The 17,619-nt window shown below is 33.0% G+C and overlaps 1 protein-coding gene across 2 annotated transcripts; it reads right to left on the bottom strand.

Moving 5' to 3' along the window:
* Positions 1 to 46: 46 nt before the first annotated feature.
* On the bottom strand, positions 47 to 17,062 carry LOC111002767 (condensin-2 complex subunit D3-like). 2 transcript variants are annotated; one of them, XM_045629539.1, is made up of 21 exons: positions 16,092 to 17,062; positions 15,687 to 15,847; positions 15,495 to 15,614; positions 14,559 to 14,702; positions 13,668 to 13,764; positions 12,887 to 12,981; positions 12,215 to 12,406; positions 11,560 to 11,703; positions 10,811 to 10,963; positions 10,016 to 10,197; positions 8,748 to 8,907; positions 7,707 to 7,836; positions 6,920 to 7,006; positions 6,529 to 6,663; positions 5,915 to 6,089; positions 5,136 to 5,285; positions 4,488 to 4,624; positions 3,410 to 3,634; positions 3,039 to 3,112; positions 1,846 to 1,983; positions 47 to 1,163 (listed from the first exon to the last, which is right to left on the bottom strand). In XM_045629539.1, exons 1-21 carry the CDS (start codon positions 16,744 to 16,746, stop codon positions 960 to 962), a joined length of 3,558 nt encoding a protein of 1,185 aa, XP_045485495.1. In that variant the 5' UTR covers positions 16,747 to 17,062; the 3' UTR covers positions 47 to 959. The 2 variants fall into 2 exon arrangements, with proteins under 2 accessions (XP_045485495.1, XP_045485496.1); XM_045629540.1 differs by having other exon boundaries at positions 6,920 to 7,000.
* Between the last annotated feature and the right edge of the window lie 557 nt (positions 17,063 to 17,619).

The raw sequence follows: 17,619 nt of genomic DNA, 5'->3' as shown, positions 1-17,619 counted from the left end.
GTTCTAGAACTATTCAATATTAAAAACACACTTTTATTTCTAAACTTTTTATTTTAATTATATTTCTTACATTGAAAATATTTCCATGATTTCCGTACCCTATGGAGTAGTCAGAGGTGAATTTAATAATACACACATAATTTCTGTTAAACATTCTTCATATAGCACCCCTACTTAAAAAATTGTAAAAGCTATATCTAACAAGCAAGTGAATTGAATTTTACATTTTGTTTTATAAATATATCATTAGCTAATTAAACATTTTAGCCTTAATTCTTCAACAATAAAGTATAAAAAAATCAAAAGACAATATATGTATATAAAGAAAATATTACGAACACCGTAGATAATCGATTTCAAAATAGAAAAAAATACAAAAATATTAATACATTTCTCAAAACCTATTATTCTTTATAATAGTATTGTTTTAATTAATGTGTTCTATCACTACCAATATTGCCATTTAAAATACTGGTATACAGGTCGCAGCCAACTCGTTCAATAAGACTTTCAATTAACAGCCTAGCCGTTTAACTAACAACCTGAAAGATATTCAGCCAGTTGATTAAACAGCTAGGCAAATGACTTCGATCGATAACGTTTCATTTCTTGCCTAGCCTCTTGACTGTTAATTAAATATACACATACATACTAACTGCTTAAAAAAATACTTTAAAGATTACCTTAATATTTTTTTCAAACAGTTGTTAGTTTAATTACTGGCAATAGAATTTGGTTAAAATGAACAATATGTTTGGGGAATGTAAGGCCCGTATTCTAAATAGTCAATTAAACTTCAATATAGTTTCAAGACCTATAGTAACCATTGGTTTTGTATGAGGTTTGACATATTTGACAGCGTTCAAGAATTAAATTTTGCACCTTAGAGCACATCACTCTCATTTCGTACCTTTAGAAAAATAATAAAACCTAATATCAAGAAAGCCTCTCATTTAAGTTTATATCTTAAGTTTCCGTTTCCGCGGCGTATGGGAGTAAGGGCGTGGTCTTTTCTTTTGGGTACGGGGCGTTTCAGGATCTGGTGGTACGGATGACGTCACGAGGTTACGACTGTTGCCCGATGACGACTCCAAGCCGATAGCGTCTTGAAAGTGACGCACGCGTTCTACTAATTCTTCGTCGTCTTCTATTAGCTCTTCAATCTGAAAATTAATTTAAATATGTATAATATAAGAAGAGAAAGGATCAAAAAGAAGACAAAATAATAATAACGGAGTGTATTTCTTATGGTAGTTATTGGAAACTTTCTTATATTCAAATAATTAGCTAGTAAATTAAGATAGACATAAATAACTAATTATAGTTAAAAAAAAACGTTTATTTTGGAACAAGATCATCAAGGTATCCTTATTCTATGTCATTAAATTCGAACCTGCAGGCATCCTTACTCATCGGCAAAGAAGACAGAGGGTGTAGGCCGAGAGAAAAAGCCTACTCGTAACGAAACCTAGATAAAGTTTATAATATACTAGCAGACTCGGCCAAGCGTTGCTGTAGCTAAGGTTTTTGTTATATTACATAGTAGTAAAATATTCAAGGGAAACGGTAGAACTTTTGTGAAACGTTGGCACTTTTACCACAGCGCCATCTGTTGGAGTTGTGTCAAATAGTCAACAAGTAATTAGCAATAAATTAAAATTGCGACTTAAATTATAATTATATATATATATATATAATTTGAGAATTAAACTATCCTATCTCTCAAGTTGGATCGAACTGCACATGGTGTGCGAATTTTATTATAATCGGTTAAGTGGTTTAGGAGTCCATTGAGGACAAACATTGTGACACGTGATTTATATAAATTAAGAAGTATAGATTTACCTCTTGCCGATAATCGTTGTGTAGGTCTGTGGCAATCCTCACTATATACGTGGCTAATTGTCCACCGCGGGTTCGTAGACGTGCGTACAACCGCAGTACTGCTGGTACTAGCACCTCTGCCACTGTACGTTTCATTTTCTGTAAATTAGTTATATTTTTTATTAATCAAGTACAACATTTCACAGGAGCGTTTCTGTCTGTCATTGTCATGATACGCATGGAACTTATAAAGCACTTTGAGTAATATAGTATATAATTCTTATTTTCTATCCTTACCGCACCCATTCCCAAAACACTACTCGGTCTCTCTTCCTATACCCAAGTGCAGGAATAGAGATAGAGAAAGGATTTTTGGGAGTTTAGTGAAGGTAACATCGCTGTGTGGTGTTTCCAAATATAATTTTATACCACGATCCTTGGTCTACTTTTCTTTGTTTTCGCCGCAACAAATACAATAATTAATAATTCTATCGACCATTAAATAGTTATACATTTATAGATCTAGCAACATTGTCAAAGAAAATCTTTCTAATATTATCTGACATTGACCTCTGTGATATATAGAATGACAATGACAGCAGCTGCCAGTGACGGCATTGCTCCGACGTCTACGATTTAGAGTAAAACCATAGATTATTACAACACAAGTTACAAATGGTACATCATTTCACAGTATTCTAAGATGTAGTAGTTGGAACTGGATTGCAAGCCTGTGATTTCCTATATATATAAGATATATTATTGAGCATTTTCAAAATAAACCACAAATTGTTTCTCTGAAAATACAAAGTAATATATCTTATAAAACGACATTTAAAGTTCACTAATATCGCCTCCTCAATTATATCCCTTCATTTATCTCTCTACAAGTTTTTATAATAATTATCTTAACAACAAATCATCTGACTATCATTCGCCCTTGAACCGACCGCTGTGCCTTCTACCAACTTTCACTGACAACTTATGAACGCGCGAAGCGCGGCAATTTTGAATTAATGAAATGTCATTTCATTACATATATATTTATAAGTCCCCAAAAATAATGTTAGATTAAAAAAAAATACAAACAAACAAACTGCCTAAGCGTACATATGGGTAACAGTGCTGTGTTTGATTACCGATTTTTTAATGATTAAATAATCACTACAAAAGTGAAACAAAGTGCTGTGCTGTAAATCATGAAAAATCCTTACATGTGAAACAATGTTAGTGGTGACTCTCTCCTGAAGATCTTCAATATCAGCTTCACCAGACTTTTCCGGTTTTTCTGTAATAAATATATTGTAAACATTAATTTAATTAATATTATCCTTATGCTCTACAGTTTTTGGTGTCCGTCGCTCGGCCTGTGAGGTGGCTAAAGGAGAAAGGACTTGACCATAGGACTAGACCATTTTTCTGCATTGGGTGTGATTGTGTGGTGATTCTTTGGATATTTGCAGATTCTGTATCGAAAAGGTCCAAATCAGTCGTACTTATAAACAAAAGACTAAGAAAACTTAAGGAGTCTATTCCAATTAAACTTTTTTCCAAGGAAACCCTGCATATACTAAAGAGTACTCACTGGGCAGTTTCATCCGAGGTCCACAGAGTAACGTTATCGTATCCAGGAGGGCAGCATTAAGTGGCGCTGGAAGCTCTTCATCATCACGTATCTCTTCTATTTCATCAGCAGCGTGCGTCAGAATCTCTCTCGCTAATCGACATTGAATATTCAATCGTTGTACCACTGACATTCGTTGGAGCATTACATCGTATATAAGTTGACGGGAATCGAAGGACATTTTGTCTGGAAGAGAAATTAAATATTTTATTCTATAAGGACATCAAAAACGTTGAAATAAAAGTAAGTAACACTATGCAAAAAAAGAAAATATTTCCTACATTTAGAGTCGAAAAAAAGACATTTTTTTTTAATTTTCAAAAATGTTCAATATTTCTCGGGCTTTTGAAACATAAAATATATTTTTCTTAACTTAGCTTAATCACTCCAGCCATGCAATAACAGTGTCTTAATAATGATTATAAACAGTGTCTAATAACACTTTCTTTGAATTAGACATAAATTGCTAATAGTCCTATGTTAGGCTAGATCGAAATGTTCAATGATGTAAAGAAACGTAAAAAACAATACGCCCCACTTGTGGCAAACGCCGTTACTTAAACCTACTGAAACCGTTAATTTTAAAAGTGATAACATTGGCAAATTCTTTCTTATCATCTGAATTAACCTTTTATGAGAATCTTTCTGCTAATTTTAGTTATGTGAAGCAATTTTAAACACGTCTATATTGTATAATATAAACTGGCATCTTATATATATGGGTAGATTTAATAATCATATTTTTTTAATTAATTAATTGATTTAATGAATACGATACAAAATACATATAAATATATCACATAGGCATCTAAGTGCCACTAAGCACTATTAGGTTTCCTACGTGCACGAACACATAGCACGAAACATGTCAGACCATTTTTTGTGAATGGGTCGAGTTTCAATAAAAATATGTAGATAAAGTTTCTTTATTATGTGGAACTAAGAAATAGTATGTATGTGTCTACATATATAATCTAAAAAAATAGACCAATACAGTCAAAATTAAAGAACAATAAATATACTGTATGATTATTTATACCTTCGTTTTCGTTGTTATAATGCAGCACGCAGTCGACAAAGTGATGATAAATGACGTCAACAGTGAGACAACTCGTCACATAGTACTCTGCCGGCTCACGGACTTCGAGGTCTTCGTCCGCCAACAACGCACAAAAGCTGAAGCAATAATACGCTGAATTTACTTTTCCACCTCAATATCTTACCAAATAGAAATAATTTTATTATTTATTAGTTGTACTGTATCTTAATTGTTATTTTTAATTCTGTTAAATATTGGCTTTAAAGATTCACTTTTATAATTACAAGAATCCGTCAAAACGATTCTCTAATCAAGATGGCGTCGCGCAATATTAGTCTATTTTTCGTCTATTTTTCGTGTTGTTGTAATTATGGTACTTAAATTACACAAATATATTATTTTACTAACAAAAACACCAGTCTCCCGTAAAAATAAATTGAACAGAATTCATATTTATTGGATTGTAATCTGTGGGCGGTTTTTTTCACGAGACTAACGCTTAGCTTTCAAGTTCGCAAGTCAAAGGCGTAGAGCGGGTAAGAAGAACTGGCAAGAAACTTTCCGCCACTCTTTTCAATCGCCAAGTTTTTAAAACAAATTGTTTGGACTGGAGCAAATCAATCCCAAAGATTAGAAATAAATGTATACCGGTAATAAAGAGGCGTTCGTAGCCTCAAATAGCCTCCCAATAGCAGTCGTGTGAGCACTCTTGCGGCAGCGCGACGCAACTCTGCGGGCGCGTCGCAGCTAAGACATCCGCACATTGATTTCAACAGCGGCTCCACTATACACGAATACCTATATAAAATAATTTAGGATAGTTAAAATCTAATTCAATATTATGAATAATTTTAAACAGTAAAATCATATACTGTCTTCTTCCCTTTAATAGAGACTGTAAGTAATGTTATTGGACACTCACTTATATAATAATCCTTTTTAGTAAATTAGGTTAGACTTAAATTACTTATTAGTCTTAAGTAAGGCTAGATCGTAATGTTCCATGATGTCTTAGTGAAGACACATGTATATAGAAAAAAAAAAATATATATATATATAATATTGTGCGTCTCTATACTAGTCACTCCCCAATATCATTTTTTTTTGTTACAATGCAATACATGTTTTAGGTAAAAACTGTTTTATCTGATTGACGAAATATAGCTTACAGAAAAGATATAGCTAGTTGTTTTTTACAACTATGGTGAGTAGAAAGTTTATAAAATTTATGTACCTACTAATAAATATATAACGAAGCGTTAATATATACACCATATGCATGCCACGTCTAAGTGCCTTTTTCCACGGATTTTTTGCCGGTTTTTTTTTAAAAGTGGTAACCCTATTTATCTATATTTTTTAAATCTTTAGACGATAAAATTATTTAATATAAAAAATAAATTTATTAATACTTATATTTTATTTACCTTGTACAAACGTCCGTGAGCGCCAGTAAAGAGTTTAGGCGGGCGCAAAGCGGTGCAGTGGAGTCTTGTAGCAAAATAGCGAGCTGTGGAGCCGCTACTACGGACGCGTCGCGCGAACGAACGCAAATACGTCCGATGCCGGCTACGCACGCGCCGCGTTCTGACTCGGTCCAATCTGAATTAAATTCATTTAAGTTTTTTTTATGGAACAGAGTTAGTTTGCTGGCAGTTACTTAGAAGTGCCTTCAACGTTTATAAGGATGTCATACGCCCCTTTTTAGAGGGACACTAATACCATGGCAGCTTGTTCTATAGTATTGGTGCGCTCTTGCGATGGAATTTCGCATTCTGGTGATATAATTTATGAATATGGCTATTAGTCACTATTGGATCAGAGCCGTAATTTTTTTTTTAAATTATTATACATAATTAAAAGAGTACTTTTGATTTATGAACTGAAATAGTTTTGAGGTTTTATAAAGGCTTTGACGTTATATATGTATATATATATTTAGGTATATAGTTTCACTTCAGACTTAATCGGTTATTTTCATTAAATGCTAGTGAAAGATAACAAAGAAAAAACACGTTTTAATCAAAAAATTAATATTTACCAGGTGGTGGTGATTGTAATGCAGCAACATAGAGGTTAATCAGAGCGAAGGAAGGCGGTTCAGGTGCTACCAAAGAAAGGTCAGCCGCGCAAACCCAATCATCAACCGGTCCTCCACTTAACGCTCGGCCCTCAGCTGATAAAAAATATACCCATTAAATTTCATAACAATAATATCTATTTTTAAATTGCTTCAACCAATGTGGCTTTTGGTTTGTCCTGTATGTATTTGATATTGTTGCAATTAGATAATGTATGAAACAAAAGTTTGTTGTGGTCACTCCCAGAAAAAAGGATGCATGGCACAGAATTCACATCAATATTTTTTTATTTTATAATATTGGTTATAATATATAGAAAAACCGGTAAACAATAACTAAAAAGCTACTTACACACTTTCATTAAATCCGTAGCCCAATGCATATCCGAAGGATCTAAATTCGCAGCGAGCGACACACATGCAGGCCGACAATCTGAAACTTATATACGTATACGTTAAAAAACTGAGTACGTTAATAAATGATACAATTTTTTCAACAGCTGTAATACTTTTTTGACATTCAACACCTTTTGTCTTTTCACCGTGACCACGCACGCTATAAAGCACTAATTATAAGTTTACAATTATAAATAATTATATGTAAACATGCATAGTTTCAATCCGGTAAAATTGAAGAAAAGGTTTGTTTAAATGAATCAATTACTAATATTTATGCCATACCATACAAAATATATCTCGCATTTAGGCGTTGCTAAATTATTCATTTTCTATACTTGTTAGATATTATTTTCAAAGCTATATACGTACTGACAACAAATATACGGATCTATATTTTTCGTCAGCGTATTTCGTTCGTATATAGTACAATGTCCACCCATGGACACAAAGTACTTGCTCGATTTGTACCTATCATACTAAAACGCATTTAATAGCCTCAGGGAAATTGGGGTATACTAGCAATTAGACTAACATAGATTACATTTAATACCTACCGAGTAAGCAGAATGTATGCGAAACCACAACGGTTTTTTTTTATTTTAGTTCCGTTAGTTACAGATTCTGTGAAAATAAATTAACGTTTTAAACTGTGGATTTATTTTAGGTAACTATTGGAATAACTCAAATGTTCTACGCAAATTATTATTAAACCAATATTTTATATTAAATTATTCGTGTACCTGCATCAATTTGAATTCTTTGTATGAGATGATCGCGTAATGTTCTTCTGGCGCCGTCCTCTATAAAGCGGGACCATAGAGACAAAAGCTCTACAACCAACGGCATAAGACGACAATCGCGTTCACCCTCCTGCAATATATAACACATTCGTGTTATAAAACGTCAATAAAAGAGTGCACCGTCTTTGTTACCATGGTAACGATGATATATCAAATCAAAAATCATTTATTCATATAGGTAACATAATGTACACTTATGAACGTCAAAACAAGAAATATACATTAAATGCTTCTAATTTTACATTTACTGCCAGTTCGCAAATCAAGGGCGTAGAACGGAAGAGAAGAACTGGCAATAAACTCTCCGCCACTCTTTTTAATTGCCAAGTTTGCCTAATCAATCAATAGTTTAGTAAAATATATAGCTTATAAGTATTATTAGCTAGACAATTTCATTATTCCTTTGAATTGTCATAACAAATAGTTTTAAATCCTTTGAGATAATGCGTAAGTTTGATGATGCATACGTTTTATTTGGACGAACGCCTAAGATTAGCATTTACATATTTTTATTTTAAGCCCCAATAACAACGCCAAATAAAAAAACACGAGCTAGAACTAATTTGTGGCTTAAAATATATCATCGTGCACGAACATAATGCTTATTAAATTATTAATACAATTATTTAAATTAAAAATGGCAAAACAACCTCAGTGAAATGCTAAAATGTGAAATAACCTCAGTTGGTTTTGGTTTTTATATTTTTCCATACTAGAGTTGCTTGGAAAAAATCGCTTATTAGCGATTAGAACGACCGTGTCCAAATTTTTTTTGTATATAATAGGGGCGCAAAAGAGCCTGCGGGACGGCCAAAAGGGCAGTCATCGTAGCCCATAGACACGAGGAGTACGCTCCTATCCAGATTCTATAATCAATAACAATATAAACTGTTTTATACGTATGTTTAATAAAATAATAATAATAAACACTTTAAATGCCAGGGTTTATGTAGGCATTACAACGTAGTCTTCTTTACTTACCTGTCCAGTACCTGCCAGTTTGTAATAATAGTCGAGTAGAAAAGCTACATCGTTGTATTCGACGTGTCTTGCTACGCTTGTTAATAACACGAGGCTTTGTAGGTCACGCGCGTCTGATAGCACGCCAAGATGTGTGCTGACTAGATCTACCAAACGATGACTGGAAATTAAACATCCATTTTTAATATTTATGCCATATTGACTGATTCGATTCCAAACAGCGTCTCATATCCTTAGGGATATAATGCTTTACGAAATACGAAGAATACGTCAAAATTCTTAAAAGGCCGGCAACGCACTCGCGAGCCCTCTGGCATCGAGAGTGTCCATGGGCGGCGGTATCATTTAAGCTCAGGTGAGCCTCCTGCCCGTTTGCCCCCTGTTCTATAAAAAATATGAATTATGAAAAAAACTAGTATATGATATAAAATAACTATAAGATCATGTCTGGATCAGGCTGTCGTATTATTAACGAGTCGTTATAATAGTGCTTGGTTTCTGAATAGGATATTTTAAAAGTATTTCAGATATTATTTAATTAAAGAACCTACACAAATTGTTACTTAATTCTGTTAAAAATGACTTTACAATTTCAAAACTCCCAAACGTTTCCCTAGGCAAGATGGCGTCGCATCCCTACGACGTACCATTCCAGAAAACACGTTTGTTCACGTGAGGGCGTGTACGTGATTATCATTCTTATATTATACATGTAATATTTTCGATCAAAAACAATCTCCCATAAAATTAAACTCCAAGATATTAGACAGGCGAAGACATATTTACAGGAATGCTATGTCATTGTCCATTAGACTAATTTGTGAACATTTTGTGTCACGTGACTAAGTTTAAAGTTTCAATAATGGATTTTTTGATAAATTAATATAAGTTTTATTCGTTACAGTTTTTAAAGGCATATTTTATACGAAATATTCTCATTAACAATTTATTTTTCATATTGGTCAATAGCCTAACTAAGGGTTGTAAAACATTGATATAATTTGGAATCAATACTACATTATTGTTGGAATAGTTTCTTATCCAACCATAATATCCGTTTAAATCATGGTATGTTACGATTAGATTACATTTTTAGCTTTATTAGAACGTGAGAATTAAATTAAAAATATCTTCTACAAATTAAAAATCGACGAAATTTGTGGCTAAATTGTGCTTCAACACAACAAAAAGTCGCAAGTTTAGACCAATTGGTTAAATTATTTATGATAAAATGGTATTAAGTATAACGAAAGTTTATTTATACTCACTTAATACTGTTTGAAGATTTCACAAGAAGCATGCAGGCTTTCTGAAGATGTTTCCTCATATTAAGTCTTACGATGCCCGCCAAGAAACTCCAAGGGAGGCAATCCTCAGTATTTGCCGGATCGAACTTTTGCAAGGGCGCCACTATGATTGCTTGGGCAAGATTTATTACTTGTTCTTGTATCTGTATTTAATAAAAAAAAAGCAAATAAATATTTTTAAAATTTTATAATTAGATTTCTGCTTATAAGAGTGGTTAATTACCAAATATGTACCTAATACAAAATTAATAATCCCATATATTGAAATTAGTTACAAAACCCTCGGTGTCGCTATTGAAGTTAAAGAGTATCTATGCTATTTAAATTATAGCAAAAAAAAAAAAAAAATGTTTACGCCTTTATGTACAATATGTACATAGAACTTATAACTAACCTAAAAATAACATATTTTTATTTCACTTGATGTAACTACAATTATAAATGGAATAATTTTGAGACCTGTTTCAAAGAAAAAAATATATTTAATATTCCATAATTTATCCGTAATTTTTTATTATTATTTAGTAGTGTCTTCCTATCAAATCTTTAAGATTATGTCTTATGGACAGAATAGAAAAAAAAAACGTCAGGAGCGGTACAACCATTGAGCCTGACAAACGCCGTCGACTTTTTGGTCTAAGGTCTAAACTTTTTTACTTCACCGTTCGAATAATACATGCGTACATAGAAAGAAAGTCCATTGGTGCACAGCCGGGGATCAAACCTACGACCTCATGGAATAAGTCGTCATCTTACCTTAGCTTCCGGGTCAGACAGTTGGTGCATGGGGCCAGTTAGGAAGGCGTTGAGTGAGAGTTTAGTTGGATTGTTCAGCGCTACATCTGCCAACGCATTGACGGCTGCGCCGCGTACCAAGATACTTGCGTCGCGGCAAAGAGATACTAAAGTCTGCAAATTTATTTAATTTATATTATAATCTTCGACCGAATAAAATCGAAATTAGTCGTCCTAATATTCACTCCCATAGTGTTAACAGTTTTAAGGATATGGAGTTTAATTTATATTTTTATTAGTTGTTTAAGTGTTAATAAAGTGTTTCAATTTTTGATCTATTATTAAATCAAAACAAAGAAATTATAAACATACAAACAAACAAAAAGAAAGAAAGAAAAATAAAACCAAATTAGGAAAAATAATACAAATTTAAACTAAAACTTAATAGAAATTACAAACTTTATTGAAGTAAATGTCTCACATTTTTTGTCTATGGCAATACGCACTTAAGCGTATATTACGCATATCGCCAATAATGTTTTATTATTTACAGCACTCTGTATAAAATAAAAAATCTCTATACAAATAATAAAATTGAGTAAATCTTTTTGTGTATGTTATTTAATTTGCTTATAACGTGCATCTAATAATTTAATTCGTACACGTAAGACAAAAATTTACACTCGTAATAATATAATTTTTCAATATTATCCAACAGACTCACATTTACAAAATATCACACACACATGGAAAGATTAACAATAACTCACGGAATAATGTGTAGGATGAGGGTTTCTCACAAGCAGCCGATGTATGAGCGAAACGGCCGCTTTACGCACGGCAGCGCGCTCGTCAGACGAACAACGGGAGGCCGCTTTCGCTAGTTGGCACTGTGTCCCGTCGCCGCTTAGATCCTAATAATTAAACTATATTATTTTTTTTTATAGAACAGGGGGCAAACGGGCAGGAGAAAAAAACCTAAAAAACACTTGGTGTTTGAAAAAAGCCGGTCCATTAAAAACGAAATTTTAATTTTAAACGGTTCGGACACACTCAGTGAAAGAGTAACATTTAATTACGCAAACATAAACTCATTACAGTATTTTTAGGAAATTTAAAATTAATAGATAATACGTAAATAATATGCAATTGATTTTACTAAATATAAATTATTACACTTATTTTTTAGGTAACGAAAAACAAGGGCGAAGTTGAGATAACTTTTTACGTAGGTAAATAAATACATACTTAATTTCATAGACATACTTAATTTAATACTTAAAGTCATCGCTTAAAACAATCTACAATGTTAAAAAAATCTAATCTTTAAGAAATCTGAAAGAAACAAATGAATTACTTTAATTAAACACTGCAATAATCCTGAGTCAATTATATATATATATATATAAATCACTTTTTACTCACTCTCATAGCTTCCATAATGGGCTCATGGTTAGATCCCAGTAAATCTGTAAGTATAGCGATCGCTCGTGCACGTAACGTGCCCGATACGTCACTTATGCGATCGTATATCGCACGTACTATTTCTCCATGAGGGACGCAATGCCGACGCTGGTTAATTAGACTAGAAATATCTTCTGATGGGTCTATATCAACCTGGAAGTAAAATTTTATTTACCAAATAAACGAAGGGTGTTTTAATGCTCGCTCGAGGATAAAAGGAAATGGATGTGGCAGACAGAAGGCTGATCACCTACTTGCCTCTTAAGAAATATATATATTTTTTTATTTGATACAGAAATTTAAAGGCAACGCTAATGGATGCCACTGATTTTTCCTGTGTTGCCGACCTTTTAGGGAATGCTACGCTCTTTTCTTGAAGGCCTCTGAGAAGAATGGGTTCGGTAATACCTCTAGCGACAGCTGATTCCACAAAGAGGAAATATATTTTTTAAAAAATCTTCTCGATTTAAAAAAAAATTTAATAGTTAAAATTTTGAATAAACCTTATTCTATTTTTGCATTATTTTACAGATGCTGGCACTGGGACATCCCTGTGTCGGTGACCAGATTTAGCCGAGACAATTGTATATGTATATCCGACACCTATACAAATATGACCATTTACAATGTTACCTCTGATATTGATGACTGTGACTGACTGTCCTCCTCCATTGTATCTTTCGCTTGGTCCTTTTCAGCATCTACTACTGGTTCCTTATTATCATGTACTGCAAATAATCTGTTACTTAATAAATCGGCACAATTATGAAAAACCATAATAGTTGATCGAGGGACTGGAGACAAAATCACCGTACGACACCACTAACGAATTTGTATAAGAATGAAATTAGCTCACGCTGTCACGTGACCATTTCCATACAAATTCGTTTGCCGTTAGTGGTTCAGGCCAGTGGCAAAGTGATATGGTCTCGATGCCCTGTACATCCGTGGGACAGAACAGGCCAAAATCATTTGAAGAGTTGCAACTCATACATTGGCCCTTGACAACTAGTATGCGTGTGTTTAAGTTTATTTTTAAACTATTGCATAGATTTTATCGCGAGCTTTGAGCACGGCGACTGAATCAAGAAATTCCGTAACGAAAAAACCTAACACGCAATATATGTGCAGCCGGTACGCGTTAGAGTGAGACAGACTATATAGGCGTGTTTGTCTGGTAGAGTGGTAGATTGAATTAATATCAAAGAAAAAATACTGCATAAATAAAAAGTAAATAAATGATTATAATTGCATAAGTTGATTGAAAATGCTATGCAATAGCTTTACCGCGGCAGTCCCCGGGTGCCAGACGTGTTTTTCTGTACAGTAATAATTAGTATTGTTCTGACAACCTCTTTAAAAGTAAATTATAAATATTTTTTGTAGTTTTAATAAAAAAACCTACTAATAATACCTTCCAAATTATCTTCAATAGATGTCTTTCGACTTTCGATTCCTGAATCGGAATTCCGTTTCTCTGCATCATTTGGTAACAGCTGAGCTAATATTTCCTGAAACCATAAATAATATTTACCTATAATATTACTGAATTGGAAAACAGTACGTGATTTACTAAACTAAATAGAGGTAAATGAACATACATTAAATTAAAAAAAAAGGTATATAAAAAAGATCTGAAGGCGGGCTTAATATATGTATCAAAATATGTATTATAATATAATGTAGGATAATAATAAAGTCATACTTCGTTAAAATTTGAATCCTATGAAAATAAGAGACTGTAAGAAGTAATCTTGGGCCCGCTTAGGATTAAGTTAATACATTACTGATTACTTAAATATAAATACAAAGACTCACATTTGAGCGATTTCTTTAATATCTATGATATAATAGAGAAAAACTTTGGTATTTAGTTTGTGTATAATAAATTTAACGTCATATTCTTTAAAATTTTACACACATAAACTAATTAAAAATAAATAAGTGGCGCTACAACCTCTTTAGGTCTTGGCCTCAGAATTCTGAATCTGTTTCATGATCATTTTTAAATCTAATAGGCAAGCAGGTGATCAGCCTCCAGTGCCTGACACACGTCGTCGACTTTTTGGGTCTAAGACAATATGTCGGTTTCCTCACGATGTTTTCCTTCACCGTTCGAGCAGATGTTAAATGCGCACATAGAAAGAAATTCCATTGGTGCATAGCCGGGGATCGAACCTACGACCTCAGGGATGAGAGTCGCACGCTGAAGCCACTAGGCCAACACTGCTCTTTAATTTATTTATTAAGCATGCATGTTGTTTTTGAACTTATAATAAATATATGAATCATGTAAATTTTATACCATTGCCACCTGTCGATGAGGTACTTTTGCAGTAGTTGTTAACTTGATAAGCCATTTGACTGTATTGCAATATGATCTCTGTGGCAAGAGACTCATTAGACCAACTACCAATGGTATCCGTGTCTGTCGAACTTCAGCCTTTTCCTATGAAAAGTTTATCCGAGGTTTATTTATTTATTTATTTACTCTGAATAATGTCAACATCAATGTTTTGTATCTGTTTCTTGATAATTTGTCAATCTAATAGGCAAGTAGGTTAGCCGTGTCTGACACACGCAGTCGACTTTTTGAGTCTAAGGCAAGCCTCACGATGATTTTCTTCAACTTTCAAGCGAATGTTAAATGTGCAGACAAAAAGTGCATTGATGCCACGGCTCGAACCTACGACCTCCCATCTCAGAGATAAGTCGTATGCTAAAGCCACTGAGCAAACACTGCTCTAAGCATCTAACAAGGATCCACACGGGAAATTTCGCTTTTGATAGTTGGGTCCGAAGGAAAAAAAAATGTTTCAAATCAAACATGGGGCAGGTTAATCTTAAAAGTATTAATGAAATGAATACAAAAATGTACAAGCCTCTCTTGGTCGTTAACAAGACTTGGTATAAAAGATTAATGAAATTACCAGACAACGAAATTGAAACATTTTTTACAAATGGTCCATTTAGGGACTACCATTAAAAAGCAAGAGTGACCCCGGTGTATCTCTATCATGTCCTTGTAGGAACCAGCTAGTGTTTCAGTATGTGAATTATATCATTATATTGTAAGTTCAGAATTCTAGAGAAAAGGAATTGCATTACATTCTGCAAGCTATGTATATATTCCAATAATTTCTGAAGTCTAATAGAGTAACAGACAATACATCTATGACTCATAAGATGATTACAAAATACTTTGTGATTAAGACTATATAATAAATACATCTATGCTTACCAGTCCGTCCAATGAATAAGTTAAATGTTGCAAAAGCACCACATAACTGGAAAGTGCAGTTTTACCATATTTACTTAAGATGAGTCCAGAGTATGCCACATATGACGCTCTTACAATGTTCTGTAAAATATTTAAAAATTGGAATTTATATTTCTTGGGTTTATGTTCTATTAAATGCTAAAATTTACATACATTAGCTTGTTTATGATCTACTGATGCTGCTATAAATTTTGGGAGCATGGCCTTGAACAATAACTTAATTGCTAAAGCATCTGGTTCCCCATCTGCAGTGCAGAGTATGAAGTCGATAACTTCATATACAACCTTGGATAAATTTGCTAGCTCTATCTTATCTGAAACATTAGTAATAAGATAAATATTTTAAACTTTAATTAACCAAATATTTATGACCCTTCTAATACTAATGTGTAATATGTAATTCCACATATTGTTGACATGTCCACCCATAATCATTTGATCATTCAAACCAATGACAATATCTTAAAAATATTTTGAATTTAAAGCTATGGCTGTAGGTTAAATTGCCCTCTTAGGTTTACCATTTTAGGTTGTTCAAGTTATTCATTTACCACATACCTATATTCAATTTCGTGACAATAGATCCACCAGTAATATCAATCAGATTGGATAGAATATCCTCAAAATTTATGTCTCCTGGACTAAGTTGTAGGTTCACAATGACTGCTTTCAACTCATGGACAAACTCATTTAGCTCTTTAATAATAGAGTTTACTACTCTTATCAATTGTTTAGGATTAAAAAAGTTATCTTCATTTTCACATACAGTTTTTGGGTAACTTAAACAGGTTAGAGTGTGGGCAAAAAGTTGAGAGTGATAAATATGGTATGCTTTATATCCAGGAATAGATAAGAGCTTGAAATAGAGCCGAGATGCCCACAATGCATTATTTCTGGCCTCAGTAGGAAATATGTTTTTATTTCCACAGTCAATGTAATAGCCTAATAGGGCTAGTAAATTTTTATGATTGACTTGATTAGAGAGTGTCACCCATGAAGCATCATCATCAGAATTATCTTTACAAGATAACCAATCATCAATTGCATGAATTACATTTTGTAAAGTTAAGTTTACTTCTGAAGAGTCAATCGCATTTTGAAATTCAGACGGCAAATCACTAAATTCGAAGAACTCAGAATCGTATATAGATTGAACCCATTCATAGTCTAGGAATTGCAACTGCAAATTACTTATTTCTTCCAAAAGTTGCATATTTACGTGAATGTTCTTTACGCATACAATAAACTTTGCATTTTTCACAAATTTTTCTGCTTCTTGACCATTTTGTGGTATAGGTACTTGAACTAATGATGGGCTGTATTATTTTAGGAAAATTTTAATAATGCTATTAATCAAAAAACGATGTACCATCATTTAAAATGTAATCTTTATTTAATATGTGTTGGTACTAGGGTACTACTAATTAAATTGTTATGTACACAAGGTACAAACAAAAAACATTAATTGTATTTTACTGTTTTAGGTTATGATGGCATTTAGTAATTTGGCGGTCTTTCCAGTGTTACTAGATGCTTTTAACTATCTATTTTCTGCGTGACAATAATATCCATATACCAAGGAAAAGCAAGTGTAACTCTAACTGAATATTGATGCAATAAAAATTAAATGCCGAGGTATTTTAAAATACAGTTACAACAGTTAACCCTGTAGTTGTTTTAGTCTAGATAGACGGCAAATAGAAATCAACAATTTAGCAAAATGCACTTGAAAAACAACGACAGTGGATATTTTTTCTTATAATCGCGTCGTGGCCGTTTTTTATTGCTTGTCACGACTAGAATATATGTATACTAGTACTTTGTGACAAATACACTCGCCGTTTTTTAATTTGTATAAAAGAATATAAGTGCGATGGTCAATTGCAACGTTTGCGACTCAAAACTTTTATTTGGTTTTGAAACGACATAAAATTTTACTCTAAAATTTATTGAAGTCTACACAGCCAAAGAGTGGATAGAGCTTGCCTTCGAGCATCGCGATGTGACGAGAGCATATATTCTCCAGGACCTATACACACTCTGGCCCGAAGTGCATAGTGTTAAGAGCTAGGGAATCGTATAGTAA

Source organism: Pieris rapae, chromosome 9 (assembly GCF_905147795.1).
Source record: "Pieris rapae chromosome 9, ilPieRapa1.1, whole genome shotgun sequence".
Taxonomy (NCBI): domain Eukaryota; kingdom Metazoa; phylum Arthropoda; class Insecta; order Lepidoptera; family Pieridae; genus Pieris; species Pieris rapae.
Note: the sequence above shows the minus strand (reverse complement) of the source record. Positions and strands in the feature narration are given on the sequence as shown.